General features: G+C 39.6%; 1 protein-coding gene across 2 annotated transcripts; it reads right to left on the bottom strand.

Annotated features, from left to right (window-relative positions):
* Positions 1–2,216: 2,216 nt before the first annotated feature.
* LOC145878554 (uncharacterized) lies at positions 2,217–7,463 on the bottom strand. 2 transcript variants are annotated; one of them, XM_082973899.1, is made up of 11 exons: positions 7,363–7,463; positions 6,879–6,946; positions 6,313–6,378; positions 6,065–6,139; positions 5,730–5,783; positions 5,554–5,625; positions 5,201–5,230; positions 3,775–3,825; positions 2,957–3,046; positions 2,642–2,676; positions 2,217–2,551 (listed from the first exon to the last, which is right to left on the bottom strand). In XM_082973899.1, exons 2-10 carry the CDS (start codon positions 6,930–6,932, stop codon positions 2,656–2,658), a joined length of 513 nt encoding a protein of 170 aa, XP_082830025.1. In that variant the 5' UTR covers positions 6,933–6,946; positions 7,363–7,463; the 3' UTR covers positions 2,217–2,551; positions 2,642–2,655. The 2 variants fall into 2 exon arrangements, with proteins under 2 accessions (XP_082830025.1, XP_082830026.1); XM_082973900.1 differs by having other exon boundaries at positions 5,554–5,622.
* Between the last annotated feature and the right edge of the window lie 7,454 nt (positions 7,464–14,917).

The following is a 14,917-nucleotide window of genomic DNA, read 5'->3' as shown; positions in this document are numbered from 1 at the left end:
TTTACGCGACTGGTACTCTCTGTTATTATCTATGCATAGTCACTTTAATAACTCTAATTACATGTACATATTACCTCAATTACCTTGACTAACCGGTACCCCGTCTATATTGTCTCGCTATTGTTATTTTACTCCTGCTCTTTAACTACTTGTTACTTTTATTTCTTATTCTTATTTTTTTACTTTAAGGTCTACACGCATGTGACTAATAAAATTGGATTTCATTTGATTAGACTCAATTTCCCCGCAGAGAAGAGCGAGAGAACCCTAGCGAGGCATGTCTCTCTTTATGTTAGTTACCTTGACGTTGTTCTTCCTTGGGTTTCAGCAAATGACTCTAGAAGCCCAGCAGAAGCCTGGAATGTTAAGTTGTCTTATTCAGAAATCTTATTCGGTTAATTAAGGAAAATGTTTAATAGAGATGTCATTGAGACACATTTAATCATTTTCAGTCAACAGCACTTACCATCATCTAGTAAGTAGCCAGGCAGTGCCAGCCAACTAAAACTCTGTTAGGGCCCCAAAAGCTAGGGCCAGCCCTGTAAGTAGTGAATATTGAATGCTACATTAATGCTATAGTTTAAACCTACAGTGGGAAAATGGGAACCTGTGGATATTATGGATGTTTAGAATGTGTTCTCAGCTGCGGAACACCAGCCTCTGTTATGTTTACTATATCTACCTACTGTATGAGCAATTCTACACACATTAACAAAGTCTCAATAGATATAATGGAATGTAAAGAATGATGTGTTCCTATTCTGTCCCACAGCTCTTCCCATCCTAAGGCTTCATCAAGCGTGACATCCCTCAGGGTCCCGGTAAAGCTTGTCTCAGGGTGGTGAGTGAACACTGAACTCTGACCCTTCTTAGAACATACTGTATCAACCTTTGACTTCTCCATGGGTAGGTTTTCCTCAGAAGGGATGGAAATAGAGATGGCCAATCCTAAACATTACCTTCTGTCTTGTCCTCCAGTTCTACCCATTCAGTTTTGAACAGGCAGCCCCTGCAGCAGCCCCTGCCGCAGGTACGATAAGATACCATATGATAAAAATGGTACTACTAGGGTTATCTGTTTTTTGGTGCATAGAGGGCAGAATTGTAGAACCTGTAGACACACTGGACATGCTGTTTCTTTAACTGCTTGAGCATTCAATGAATTATGTCTGAGTTTTATCAGTTTGTGATAGTATCGAGTTGGTATGTAGGGAGTTTTTACCATTCAATGTGAACTCTGGCTGAACAGTTGGTGGCATGCCTGAAAGAAGGTTTTAAGTGATTCTAGTATAGTGGGTGCTGTAAAGAATCCAAGACTGTAGGCAACGACTTGTGAGGTGAACAGCCATAAAGGAGTTCAAAAGATGGTACCTGTCTCTCATTCTATTTTGAGGAGTGGAGTGTGTTCTCACAATATACCTGTTCTTACTTGTAGACCCCTGGAGGGGATGATGAGGAGAAGGATGACTAGACCAGAAAGAGAATAATAATTTTTCTGCTGAGGTAAAGGGAAGGGAAATCTTAACGCTACAGCATATAAGGACGTTCAAGACGATTCTGTGCTTCCAACTTTGTGACAACAGTTTGGGGAAGGCCCTTTCCTGTTTCAGCATGACAATCTCCCTGTGCAGAAAGCGAGGTCCAGAAGAGCAGGTGTCCACATACTTTAGGTCATGTAGTGGATTTGTTGGTAATGTTTCTCATATTTGTTTATTTCGTACGATCATCTGATTGAACATGGCTGGTAGGAACCAGAAGACCTGCTTTTAGTTTGCTTTACTGTTACTCTACAATACACCATACATTTATGTTGATTTGAAGGACAATGCAGTGAAATTTATTTTGGAGTGACATTCAATGCTTATTCTACAGTCAAAAAGGCTATTATAAAGCTTAGCACCCACAAAATAAAAATGCAGGGAAATATAATTTATTCCCTGTGATATGACTGTTCAAATTTAAAACTTTAATATATATTTTAGACTTTTATGGCCATGAAGCATTACAGTTACTGGTAACTCATTTTGTAGTAAATTAAGAGGGAAACATTGTCATTATCAACAGATATCCATCCATCCACACTGTCCACTTGAAATGAACATCTACAAATATTGTACTGTTAAAGAATAATTTAATAAAATGAACTGTTTAATCAAATAACTTATTCTACTCTTCAAATTCACACAAATATATTATACAGGGAAAACACTCAATGATTGCTTGTAAACATACTTTAATTGCCTTTACAAAAATACATGGCATAAATTAAATGTAGCAAAGAAAAGATTGTAAGGCAGATAATGTCCACCCATACTCTCTATTGCCTACTGCAATATCAATGATGCATGCTTACTATACTCATTACAATAGCTTTCGCTAGAAACTTCAAGGGGAAAAACTCTAAAGCACAGCAGATTAACAGCACTCTACATTGATACTCATAACCATACTACTGTAAATACCCCAATTAATATCAAAAGGCCATATTGAAGCATCAAATCATCTGGTCTTCTCTGGCTCGGCAGACCTTGTACTTCCTTCAAGCTGGTAACTAAAAGAACAGCAGGAATAATGTAATGAACAAAATATATTGTGTCTTCATTTTGTTGTCAAAGGACTTTACAGCATAATTACGACTTACATTCCGTTTCCATTCTATGGTTGCACATGAGGTACCTGTGGACCAAGAAAAATGTCACTGTCATTCTTGGATTCCCCCTAAGCTATAGATTACATCTTGTAACAGAGTAGGTAGAAAAAACATAAATCACTTGAATACTATGTTCAAGAAAGGAGTTGTATTTCAGTCAAAAGTTCACTGTCATTGTTGTATTCCTTAAACCACAGATGACATATAGTAAAAGAGTAGGAGAAAAGAAGGTAAATAACTTGCAAATGGTGTTCAGTAAAGGAGTTGTAGATATAGTTATGATAGATATAGTTCTAGCCTTCCAACCTGGCCTGTCTGCACTGTCTGCTCCTGCTCAGCTGGCTGCAAAGGATCCTGGGAATGAGGAAGCTGGGAGTTGTATGGTGGGAATGGGATCTGAAGAAAAAAGAGCACTTGTAGTCTTAGACACAAGAGCAGGTGTTTCCAAACTTTTTGCATCTGGGACACCTTTTAAGATAACAAATTCATGAGGGACCCACTCATAACATTAGAACACAACTCTTACTTTAGAGTTCAATAAAAATAGCATACAAGCAGTTTTACTATGACTTCAGTGTTTGGCCGGGCTAAGTCTCTGACCCTGGAAATAACATTTTAAAGGCCCCCACTTTGCATGTTGCAGTTTAAAAGTTAATTTCTTGCAACTCTGAAAATGTTTCTTTGGGGCAGGGATAACATTTGCAATTGTAAAGCTTAAATGACAGTGAATTATGTTCAATACAAACATTTAGGGGAATACAAGAAGATTTTAGTTGAACATTTTTATAATTGATGACCACTGTGGATACCCATATCCCTGTGGCGCCTCCCAGGCCCATGTTGTGCATATAAGGGCAAAGAACATCAATTGTGGCTAATAATATTATTACATTGCATTATATTGCACCCTCTGAACTCTTTCTACTGATCCTTTCTCCAAAATGTGTTTCTTCTGTTGTTGCTAGCAATACTCATAAAAATATAAGATAAATTAAAATCGGATATATTTTGAGATTTGGCCGCAATACCCCACTTTGTCCCTGCTCTATAGCATCTGTAATCAAGGAACGTGTACATCTTTGCACCCATTACAATAACTAAAGGTCAAGAAAGGGATGTCCTACATTGAGTCTTGGCTGTGGCACAGTTTGTGGTTGATATTCATATGGGAACAGCTGTGAAAAGATAAAACAAAAATAAAGCAAATAAATACATAAATTCCAACATCAAACTCAAACTTCCTTTAAAGACAGAATGGATTAACTAAGATACAAATGTTTACACCAGATTAAACATATTATTTATATTTAACTTGATATATCCAGGTCAGTGTATATGTATGTATTTATATGTATATGATGGTGTACTTACTACGTGCATATGCTAAAAGTAAGGAAGGAGGTGGGTAGAAAACTAAGTGTGTCATTGTAGCAAAGTATTTATAAACTACTTAAACATTTAGTTCATTTTTGTTATATTATCGAATCAATAGGCAATAATTGATTATGGCCCAATATGCCTGGCGTTCAAGGAGTTTTTCATTTTGATTGGGTTATGTTGCCTAAAAACCTTTAGAACTTTTTATTTATTTATTTTATTTATTATTTTGCTCCTTTGCACCATATTATTTATATTTTAACTTTGAACTTTCTTCAAATTATAAATCTACCATTCCAGTGTTTTACTTGCTATACTTTATTTACTTTGCCACCATGGCCTTTTTTGCCTTTACCTCCCTTATCTCAAATCATTTGCTCACATTGTACATAGTCTTATTTTTGTCTACTGTATCATTGATTGTATGTTGTTTTACTCCATGTGTAACTCTGTGTTTTTGTATGTTGTCGAACTGCTTTGCTTTATCTTGGCCAGGTCGCAATTGTAAATGAGAACATGTTCTCAACTTGCCTACCTGGTTAAATGAAGGTGAAATAAATAAATAAATAAATAAAAATATGCGCAATGTATAGGCCATAATGATTTAATATAACGAAATGTTGTTTAAATGCTGAGTGCTTTATGTCTGTACCACACTACTCTGTCGCACTCCCAAATACTTCAAAATGTATTTATTTGTAGGCTATAGCCTGGAAATAATTCAAATAATCTAGCCTAAATAATATATTTTAGGCTCCCTGTCTGGCTCTTGACCTATTTACAGTGTTTATATGCAGTTTAATATGACATGTAGCCTATTTTAAATGATGTGCACTTCTTACATTCACCTTTTCATGTTTATTCAAATAATTTTCATTAAAATCATTTGATCGGGTTTCAATACTTCAAAACCAAATGGTAGGTCCAGTTAGTCACCAAAATGAATGGGTGTTGGTTAAATTTGGAGCAGCATTTTTTTTTCTTGTGAGTGCAGAGCGGATTTTAGCAGAGAGAGTGTTGGAAAGGACGTGGAGCGCAGGTGTTGTGTGTGAGCACCGCTCCATGAGGGATGCCCTGGATTTCAAACCTCTAAATTCTGCTCACCTACTCTGATCCAGGTCCCACTGAAATAAAATTAATGGTTGTAAAAAAGTAAATGATATCAGGATTTACCTTTTGCTGCACAAACTCATAGGGGTAGTACTTTAAAATAGGGGGAAAGGAAACAGAGAAACAATCATTAAACTACTGCAGTATAGATAAAATACATTTAATGTGATCTGTTCTTTAGTAAAATATTCAATGGATGGGTTCTCTTACAAAACAGTATAACAACCCTCATTTCCTGCTGTGCAGTTTGGAATGTACCATGTCATAACTTTACCCACTTAAAGTCATGAGTCACCTGAACTTAAATAGAGCCTATCACATTTCATATAGCTGTAATTGAAGAGAGATTTCTTCACATACTACAACACCTATAATTCTGTGGAGGGATAAGTAACTCAACTTGAGACAACACTTACAATTTCTACACTCTTTCTTCCTGGGGCCTTAGGTAGGGAATATTTGATGAAGGCTTGAGAGGGATAGGACTGCTAAAAGAAAAGAAAGCGGAAAGTTAAAATAAATGTTCAATGTGGCAGATGGTTGATATATTAAAGAAGGTGAAGTATGCTTTAGTAGTATCTATAGTATTTACTGGTCCATTGATCTGGCCACCATTAGACCTGCCAGGGAATCTCTGTGCAAACACCTAATATAAAGTAAAAGAAACAAAACAGTTAAACATTACAAATAAATGAAATGACTGTAGTATGTAATTAAGACAAAACTCCAGTGTAACTGGTAAAGTTCAAGATGATTACTCATCACAGTCTGAATTAAATAGGCAAGTGATAAGTCAAGTGAAAGTAAATCATTAAGTAAGTAATAACTTAAGTAATTGCTAAGTAGGTCATTAAGTCACTAAAGAGACAATACTTCGATCATATCATTTTAGAGAGGTCTCATAGTGAAGATGATATAAGAGCGTACTATTTCCATGCTGATGGGGCCGTTGAGTCCAGGCTGAGGGTAAGGCTGGCCTGCTGGGTAGAGGACTTCATTCACCTGGGGATAAAACACTTGGGTCAAAAGTCAAAGAAACAGAAGTGTCCTCAAATTCATTTCAGTACTTAATCTTCTCATGTTCTGTTTGGTTTCATACTATGTTGAACAACACAAAGAGAAAGAAGGTGACCAACATAATGCAGTAGAATATTACAATATGCATTTGTTCTTACTTGTGTGGCTGGTCCTGATTGCCTTGGACCCCCATAGTGGGGCAAGTAATTGAAGAAAGATTGACGCTGTGAATATTGAACAAATACTAAACAATCACAATTTTGACAAAGCCGTAGTCAATTTAAAGGAATGACAGACTGTTGACAGACACACAGTGGAAAATGAGACGTGAATAATGTGCTCTGAACTCTTAACACCCAACTATGTTCTTTTAAGGCCAGATTCTGGAAATAGATCATGATACGCTTGGAAAGTGAAGACGTCATAGAATACAAAAGGTAATTAACTAATAGGATAAGTGAATTGTTTTACCCCACAGTTAATCAAGACGATTAGCTAGCCAGTTCAAAGTATTAACAGTTAGTTAACAATTGCACATAAACTAGCTACCGTAGCGATGCCATGTCAATAACCTGTCTCCAAAAATGACAAGGGTGTCTCCAGTTGTTTACAATTTTCCCATTGTGACGCGCACCCTTGCACATCCACTTTCTATGCGTATTCAAATTCCTATTCTTGAGAAATACAGTAGTAAAGTTTTCCTTGGCCATTTTTTTTAACTTACAGGAGCTGCAGATATTGAGCTGGCCAAACAAAGGCAGATAATGGTGATCTTCATTTTCAGAGGAGAACCTTGCACATGAAAGAGGGTATAATGTTAATTTAACACCCTCCAGTGTCGAAAAGTAGTCAACTCTATTACATAAGACACATTTTAACACTGAACACCAGTGCTGAATGACTGCAACAATAACCAGTGTTGGTCAGTGTTCAGTTTTAACGTATTTCTTACAAAAATTCTGTGAAAGTCTTAAAGTCTTTAACACTTACAAAAGTCTAACAATATTTCTGTGTAGGTTGGGACACTATAGAGACACTTTGATTGTTAAATTTAACTCTATTAAAGTTAACACTTGCAATTTTGCTGTGTGAATCCTTAGGCACCCAAAGCATTCTGTATATTCATTAGAATAAAGAATCCCATAGCATTATATTGTACAACATCCAGATAAAATGCATTTTGAGTAAACAAGATCTAGCCACATTACCTTTGGTGATACCAGCATAGATGAGGAATATGGAGGGTCATACAGTGCAGAGGTCTATCTCTGCTTTTAAACAGTGTCAGCTGAGATTTCAGCCAACCAACATTGACCTGCTGTGACACTACATAGAGAATGAAAATGTGGCTGTCTAGTCGTGAGCTTTGGTAAATGACAGTGGTCAGATATAGTATAGTAATCATAAACGCAGGGAATGGATAATTACACTGTCTGCAATAGTGCACACTTCAGCACATTTACTGGAAAGCACATCATATCTTATTGCAAACAGAGAATATTATTTGGTACGTTTGAATTCAATCCAAATGCAGTCAGTGAATTTGATGAATCCAATTATATTGTATGATGATATTGCTATATCCTATGATATGTATGATATTGTACAGTCTTTAAGTGTGTAACCTGCTTGGTTGCTGTAATCTTTGACCTTCTTTCAAAGCGTCAGCTGTTTTGTTTTAATACTTTGAGTGTGTATGTAACAAGATTTTTTTTCCCTGTGTGAAATTATAGTAAACAAACCATATTCAACAACAATTAATTAAAGATGTTCTTAAATAACAACACAATGCAACATCAAGTATACTGTAAATTGATAAAGTTTATTACCAATCCAATTGATAACACCATCGTGTTCGTGAGAGTCAATCTTTGCATAGAGTGGTCATAATAGTTTTTAGGCCAAACCTTGTCTCATGGTCTGACAAACACCACTATTTGCTCTGTCACCTTTCACATCAGATGCAGAACTGCGACATCGGCAGATGCAGTGGATTAAGATGCATCCAAATCTGATATCTCTAGCTTAAACGGACAGATTTTTATATAACCATGTTTTGTATGGCAAGTTTGTTCTCTGTTTTGCTCTCCACAAACATCTGGTGCTTGTCTGAAGTTGATACAGCCGATCTGCCAACTTCTGTCTGCAGCATCTGAACAATTTGGGCTACACACCCCTGTGGAAAGGTGAGACTCTCACAAACACGTACATGTCGTTTGTTTTGATCTAGAACACCCACAGGCCTCACAAGACTAGTCTGAAGGTTCCCCGGGTACCAGTTGAAAAAATGAATGGAAGCATACTGTATATTGAGACTGTTTAGTGCCAAAAATAAGGGGTTAAATACATGTCAGAAATGCAATAAAAAACTAATAACACAGAGTCATAGTATTCCACCTAATTGTCTTATCCTCACTATATGATAAAATTTGAAATCTTTTGTTGATTTATTTTATTTTTTGTCTTGTTAAAAAAAAAAGAAGTGACTTCTAAAATGACTTTATGATGATGATTTTACAGGCAACATATTGTCACGTCTTTCAAGGAGCAGGAAACGTGTGAGTCAGGCGCAGGAGACCAAAGGTCCGTAGAAAAATATTTAATTAAGTCCAGAGTGAATACAACAATTAGGCAGGGTGCAAAACACAAGCAGGAGGTAGAACAGCTCCAACACTTAAAATATACGGGACGCAGCCCGGCAACCCTAATGCCTAATATCAGCGTTGTGTAACTCAAACACATAGGAAAATAATCCAGCCCTAAACTCAAAACATAACACAAAACAATCCCACACAACTCCAAACAAGAAACTGACAAACTAAATACCCTCCCACTAATTACAAACAAGAAACAGGTGCGCACTAAACAGACATAACTAACAGACACATGAAACATGGATCGGTGGCAGTTAGTAGGCCGGTCGACGACGACCGCCAAGCGCCACCCGACCGGGGAGTGGCGCCACCTTCTGTGGACGTTGTGACACATATTCTCAGAATTTATGTGGCCCTTAAGAACGTAGCGTAAGCTCACTCCACAGCTAGCTCGAAATGTCAAGGATGGAGCCATCCAATTGGTACCTTTTGGTTGGCTAGAAAGCTTAGAATGTTGTCAAGGAGGGCGGTCACGTGTGTAGCAAAGCAGAGGTCCTGAGTTAGAGCCAAATGTGTGCCGATTCGGGGGGTAGTGGAACTCACTTACCAAGCATTGTGATGTCCGTAACATGGGTGTCCCTGTAAACTTTTCAAAATGTTTTTATTTATTATTATTTTAAAAAATGTACTACTTTTTCTCCAGAATTTCATGATACCCAATTAGTAGTTACAGTCTTGTCCCATCGCTGCAACTCCCGTATGGACTTGGGAGCGGCGAAGGTCAAGAGCCATGCATCCTCCAAAACACAAACCCCGCAAACCTTCGAAGGATAACCCAGCCGGCCAAACCCTCCTCTTCCCGGGACGACGCTTGGCCAATTGTGTGCTGCCTCATTGGTCTCCCGGATCGTGGCCTTCTGCGACATAGTCTGGGATTGAACCAAGTTCTGTAGTGACGCAGCTAGCACTGCAATGCATTGCCTTAGACCGCTGCACCACTCGGGAGGCCGGGGTCTCACAGACACAAAATAATATCTTTAGAAAATTCTCTACATGTCTGCCATTTCTAAACCAAGTTCTACCTAGAGGCTTCATCGGACCCCTGTGCTTTCATACATCTATGCAATTACTGTAGAGAATGAACGATGATGCTGAATAGAATAACAACATGTAAAATAATGGTTAAATATAAGAACATAATCTGGATTGAATATTTTAGGCTGTGTTAAGCCTATAAACCTAATTCAGAATTCTCTTCATATCTGATCTTTTTTTTCTGATTGTCCATGCTCAGCTTTGTGTTTCTGTGTTCAACTATTGGCAAAAGAGCTAATCTAATTGGTCAAAATACCAAATCGGAAAAAAAGAAAAAAAAGAGGAATTGGGCTGCCGTGTAAACGCACACATATGAGATTTGTGCATTCACACTGATGTAGCTTCTTTGTAATTCTTGAATTGCATTTATGATATGCTAAAAGGGTGTGATTAGCTCATCCTTTACTTTAATATAGACCCATCCCCTGATAACAGTTTGGCACTGGAGAAAATGCTCACGGTTCTTGTATATCTCTCTAATGAGTGATTTTGAAGGTGGTAACACCAATGACATAAAAATTGGGGACACATTATATTTGAAAAATATATATTTTTTAACAGCCTTCCTTGTTTTGATTGTTCTTTGATTGATCTATACAATTATATTATTACAATGTGTTAACTGTATTTTTGATTTCACACATTGGGAAAAATATATATTAGATAGGCCCAATAATTGACAAAAGATCAGAATGTGGCTGCCTGTCTAAATGCAAGTTTTAAGATACCTGTTTGCAAAACTATGAATACAAATTCACTGAAAAGTGTTCTGTTCCCAGACTATTAACTATACCATGTTAGCAATATAACATCTGGTGGGAGTGAGCCAGATACTGTAGTTGCTGACATTACAAGATTGTGTTAGCCTGCTTAGATAAAGGTAATAGTTTGTGGAGCTAATACAATTCTTCAGGTATTAGCTAAGATTGCTTACTATCACATTACAGTGACAAACAATTGCTCAAGTGCCAGGGTTGAAATAGTATTTGAAATCTTTCAAACACTTTGAGCATTTGTTGAAGCCTACCTGGAGTTGCACTTTTTGGACAATGCCGTTGCGCCAGGCAAGTGCAATCAAGCACAGCTTGCTTATGTATAATAAAGATACTACATGCAGGACTGGTGCTATCTCCTACTGCCATTATGGCCTTGATCAAAACATTTAACCCCTAAGCTGCTACAAGGATTATGTTGTATGGCTGACCCTGCACGTCACCCCACCTGTTGTGTGAATAGTCTCAGGACTTTGGGTGCTGTGACAGTAAAAGTGTCAATTTTAATTAAGGGAACGTTAATTTTGGTTTGGAATAAATGTATAATGAAGGTTGTTATAAAAATAAAGGTGTTATGACTGGTTTCATAACGGTGTTAGGTATACCCACTTCATATGAAGTATTACTGAGATACACTACATGACCAAAAAGTATGGGGACACCTGCTAGTCAAACATCTCATTCCAAAATCATGGGCGTGAAGATGGAGTTGGTCCCCCCTTTGCTGCTCTAACAGCCTCCACTCTTCTGGGAAGGCTTTCGACAAGATGTTGGAACATTTCTGTCTGAACTTGCTTCCATTCAGCCACAAGACCATTATTGAGGTCGGCACTGATTTTTGGCACTAGGCCTTGCTTGCAGTCTATGTTCCAATTAATCCCCAAGGTGTTAGATGGGGTTGAGGTCAGGGCTCTGATCAGGCCAGTCAAATTCTTCCATACCGATCTCAAACAAACAACGTCTGTATGGACCTTTCTTTGTGCACAGGGTCATTGTCATTCTAATCCAGGAAAAGGCCTTTTCCAAACTGTTGCCACAAAGTCGGAAGCACAGAATCATCTAGAATGTCATTGAATGCAATAGTGTTAAGATTTCCCTTCACTGGAACTAAGGGGCCTAGCCCATCTCATGAAAAACTGCCCAAGACCATTATTCTTCCTCCACCAAACTTCCTGGCATCCGCCAAACCCAGATTCGTCCGTCGGACAGCCAGATGGTGAAGCGTAAATCATCACTCCAGAGAATGCGTTTCCACTGCTCCAGAGTCCAATGGTGCCGAGCTTTACACCACTCCGCATGGTGTTCTGCTGCTTGGCCATGGAAACCCATTTCATGAAGCTCCCGACGAACAGTTCTTGTGCTGACGTTGCTTCCAGTGGCAGTATGGAACTCGGTAGTGAGTGTTGCAACCAAGGACAGAAGATTTTGCGTTATGCGCTTCAGCACTCGGCTGTCCCGTTCTGTAAGCTTGTGTGGCCTACCGCTTCGCAGCTGAGCCATTGTTGCTCCTAGACGTTTCCACTTCACAATAACAACACTTACAGTTGACCGGGGAAGCTCTAGCAGGGCAGAAAGTTGACAAACTGACTTGCTGGAAAGGTGGCACCCTATGACAGTGCCATGTTGAAAGTCACTGAGCACTTCAGTAAGGCCATTTTACTGCCAATATTTGTCTATGGAGATTGCATGGCTGTGTGCTTGATTTTATTCACCTGATAGCAATAGTTGCAGCTGAAATAGCCAAATCAACTCATTTGAATGTTTGTCCACAGACTTTTGTATATATAGTGTATGTATGGTTGTGTTCATCTTTTTACAGGCCATGTTGTTCTTTTTATGGATGTATTTGCAGTTTTGAGGGTGTCCTATAGTTTTTATAGTATCATATTGTTTTGAGAATGTAACAACATTTGGAAAATTTACGACACTGAGTTTTGTGTCTTGTGTACACTGTTTACAAAATTGACAACATTGTTCCAAAAATGCGTACTCGATGGAATTATTTGAATGCTGAATGTCATCAATGCCACAGACTAACAAGCAGAGACAAGAAATAAAATTGAGGCATGGTATGGAGAAGGTTGGCAAAACATTCTGGGGGTTTTATTAACATTATTCTGCCAGGTACAAACAATTACACACAGCTTTCATGCATCAAGCCATCGGTTCAGCACCATGTTACTCTATGTTTATTGCTGGGTTAAGCAATGCATTTACTGAATCAATCTAGGACACTAAGAGCAGCTGTGGAGTTGAAGGACATCATTGTTTCATCGAAGGGTATTGTAGATCTCCAAGTTCTGGTAATCTGAAAAGAGTAAGAAATGAGGGATTGAAAAAACAGAAATACATGTAAGTACAAAGTCAAGTCTTCTTTCAAAGCTTCTCTGAGTCTCTAAGATTTAACCACAGGAGGTATGATAATGTAGGTCTTATGAATTTAGAATGTACTGTAGATTTTACACAATAATACAAGAAACTGAGCACAATTAAACATAGGTACTATAGCACCAAACAACATCATCAAGCCTATTGCTTTGCTCTGTGACAGAACGGTTAATGAGCTTAAATATGGCAATACATGTGTGTGTCATATGGTAGAGCATTTTTACATTCACGTCATTTAGCAGACGCTCTTATCCAGAGCGACTTACAAATTGGTGCATTCACCTTAAGATAATTTTTTTTTGGGGGGGGGGGTGTTAGAAGGATTACTATATCGTATCCCAGGTATTCCTTAAAGAGGTGGGGTTTCAGGTGTCTACGGAAGGTGGTGATTGACTCTGCAGTCCTGGCGTCGTGAGGGAGCTTGTTCCACCATTGGGTTGCAAGAGCAGCGAACAGTTTTGACTGGGCTGAGCGGGAACAGTGCTTCCGCAGAGGTAGGGGGGCCAGCAGGCCAGAGGTGGATGAACGCAGTGCCCTTGTTTGGGTGTAGGGCCTCATCAGAGTCTGAAGGTACGGAGGTGCCGTTCCCCTCACAGCTCCGTAGGCAAGTACCATGGTCTTGTAGCAGATGCGAGCTTCAACTGGAAGCCAGTGGAGTGTGCGGAGGAGCGGGGTGACGTGAGAGAACTTGGGAAGGTTGAACACCAGACGGGCTGCGGCGTTCTGGATGAGTTGTAGGGGTTTAATGGCACAGGCAGGGCGCCCCGCCAACAGGGAGTTGCAGTAATCCAGACGGGAGATGACAAGTGCCTGGATTAGGACCTGCGCCGCTTCCTGTGTAATGCAGGGTCGTACTCTGCGAATGTTGTATTGCATGAACCTACAGGATCGGGTCACCGCCTTGATGTTAGCGGAGAACGACAGGGTGTTGTCCAGGGTCACGCCGAGGCTCTTAGCACTCTGGGAGGAGGACACAATGGAGTTGTCCACCGTGATGGCGAGATCATGGATTAGAGCAAATGTCTTACTCACATCTCTATTCATCTTCCTCATCGGATGTATGAGTCTGCAATGACAGTGGTTGCCAATTAACCAATCAGCACTCCTATTTGAGCAGTTGTTTCACTTCACCTCACAATGGCTAAATGAATGGTTGAAGACACTGTTCCCAGATTTTTTGACAGTATCTTTAAAGTAACCCACTATAACATATTGGAAATCAGTGTTTTTCATTTTAAAATGAGATGGACTTACTAGCCAAAGTCCATGATCAACAACCTGTATTACACTATATATATATATATATATATATATATATATATGCATATGCCTGGGGGCACATTGCCTGGAATTGCCCGGCTTGAGAGGAGTCGATGCCATCATGAGAGGAGTCGATGCCACTATGTCACCTCCTGTTGGGCGCACACCTCCTGTTGGGCGCACCCCGAATCAACTGCACCCATGGTCCCGGTGAAGGTTGATGGACACGACACGGAAGCGCTATTGGACTCCGGAAGTATGGTTACGCTCGTAACCACGAGCCTGCTGAACCAGGAGACCGAAAGGGGTAGGGAGATGTCCATTTCCTGTGTTCACGGAGACACAAAGCGGTATCCAACAGTATGGACCACCATCGTGACGCCACAAGGGAGCTGCAAGATGACGGTGGGTGCAGTGCCAGAGCTGCCAGTACCTCTCCTAGTGGGATGGGATTGTCCGCTGTTCACGGCCCAATGGGGGCATGAGTTGAGGAAGAAGGTACGAGCTGGCGGAAGAAGAGAGCGGGGACGACCAATAGCCTGTGAGGCCCGGAAGTCACCAGTTAACCAGCATGGGTCTGCGGCTCCGGAGTCGGAGTCGGAGGCGGCGCCGGAACCCGACCCCCTGGGGAACCCCTGGAGGAGGAGCCCATC

The sequence above is a fragment of the Salmo salar genome, chromosome 04 (genome assembly GCF_965601325.2).
Source record: "Salmo salar chromosome 04, fSalSal1, whole genome shotgun sequence".
NCBI lineage: Eukaryota > Metazoa > Chordata > Actinopteri > Salmoniformes > Salmonidae > Salmo > Salmo salar.
Note: the sequence above shows the minus strand (reverse complement) of the source record. Positions and strands in the feature narration are given on the sequence as shown.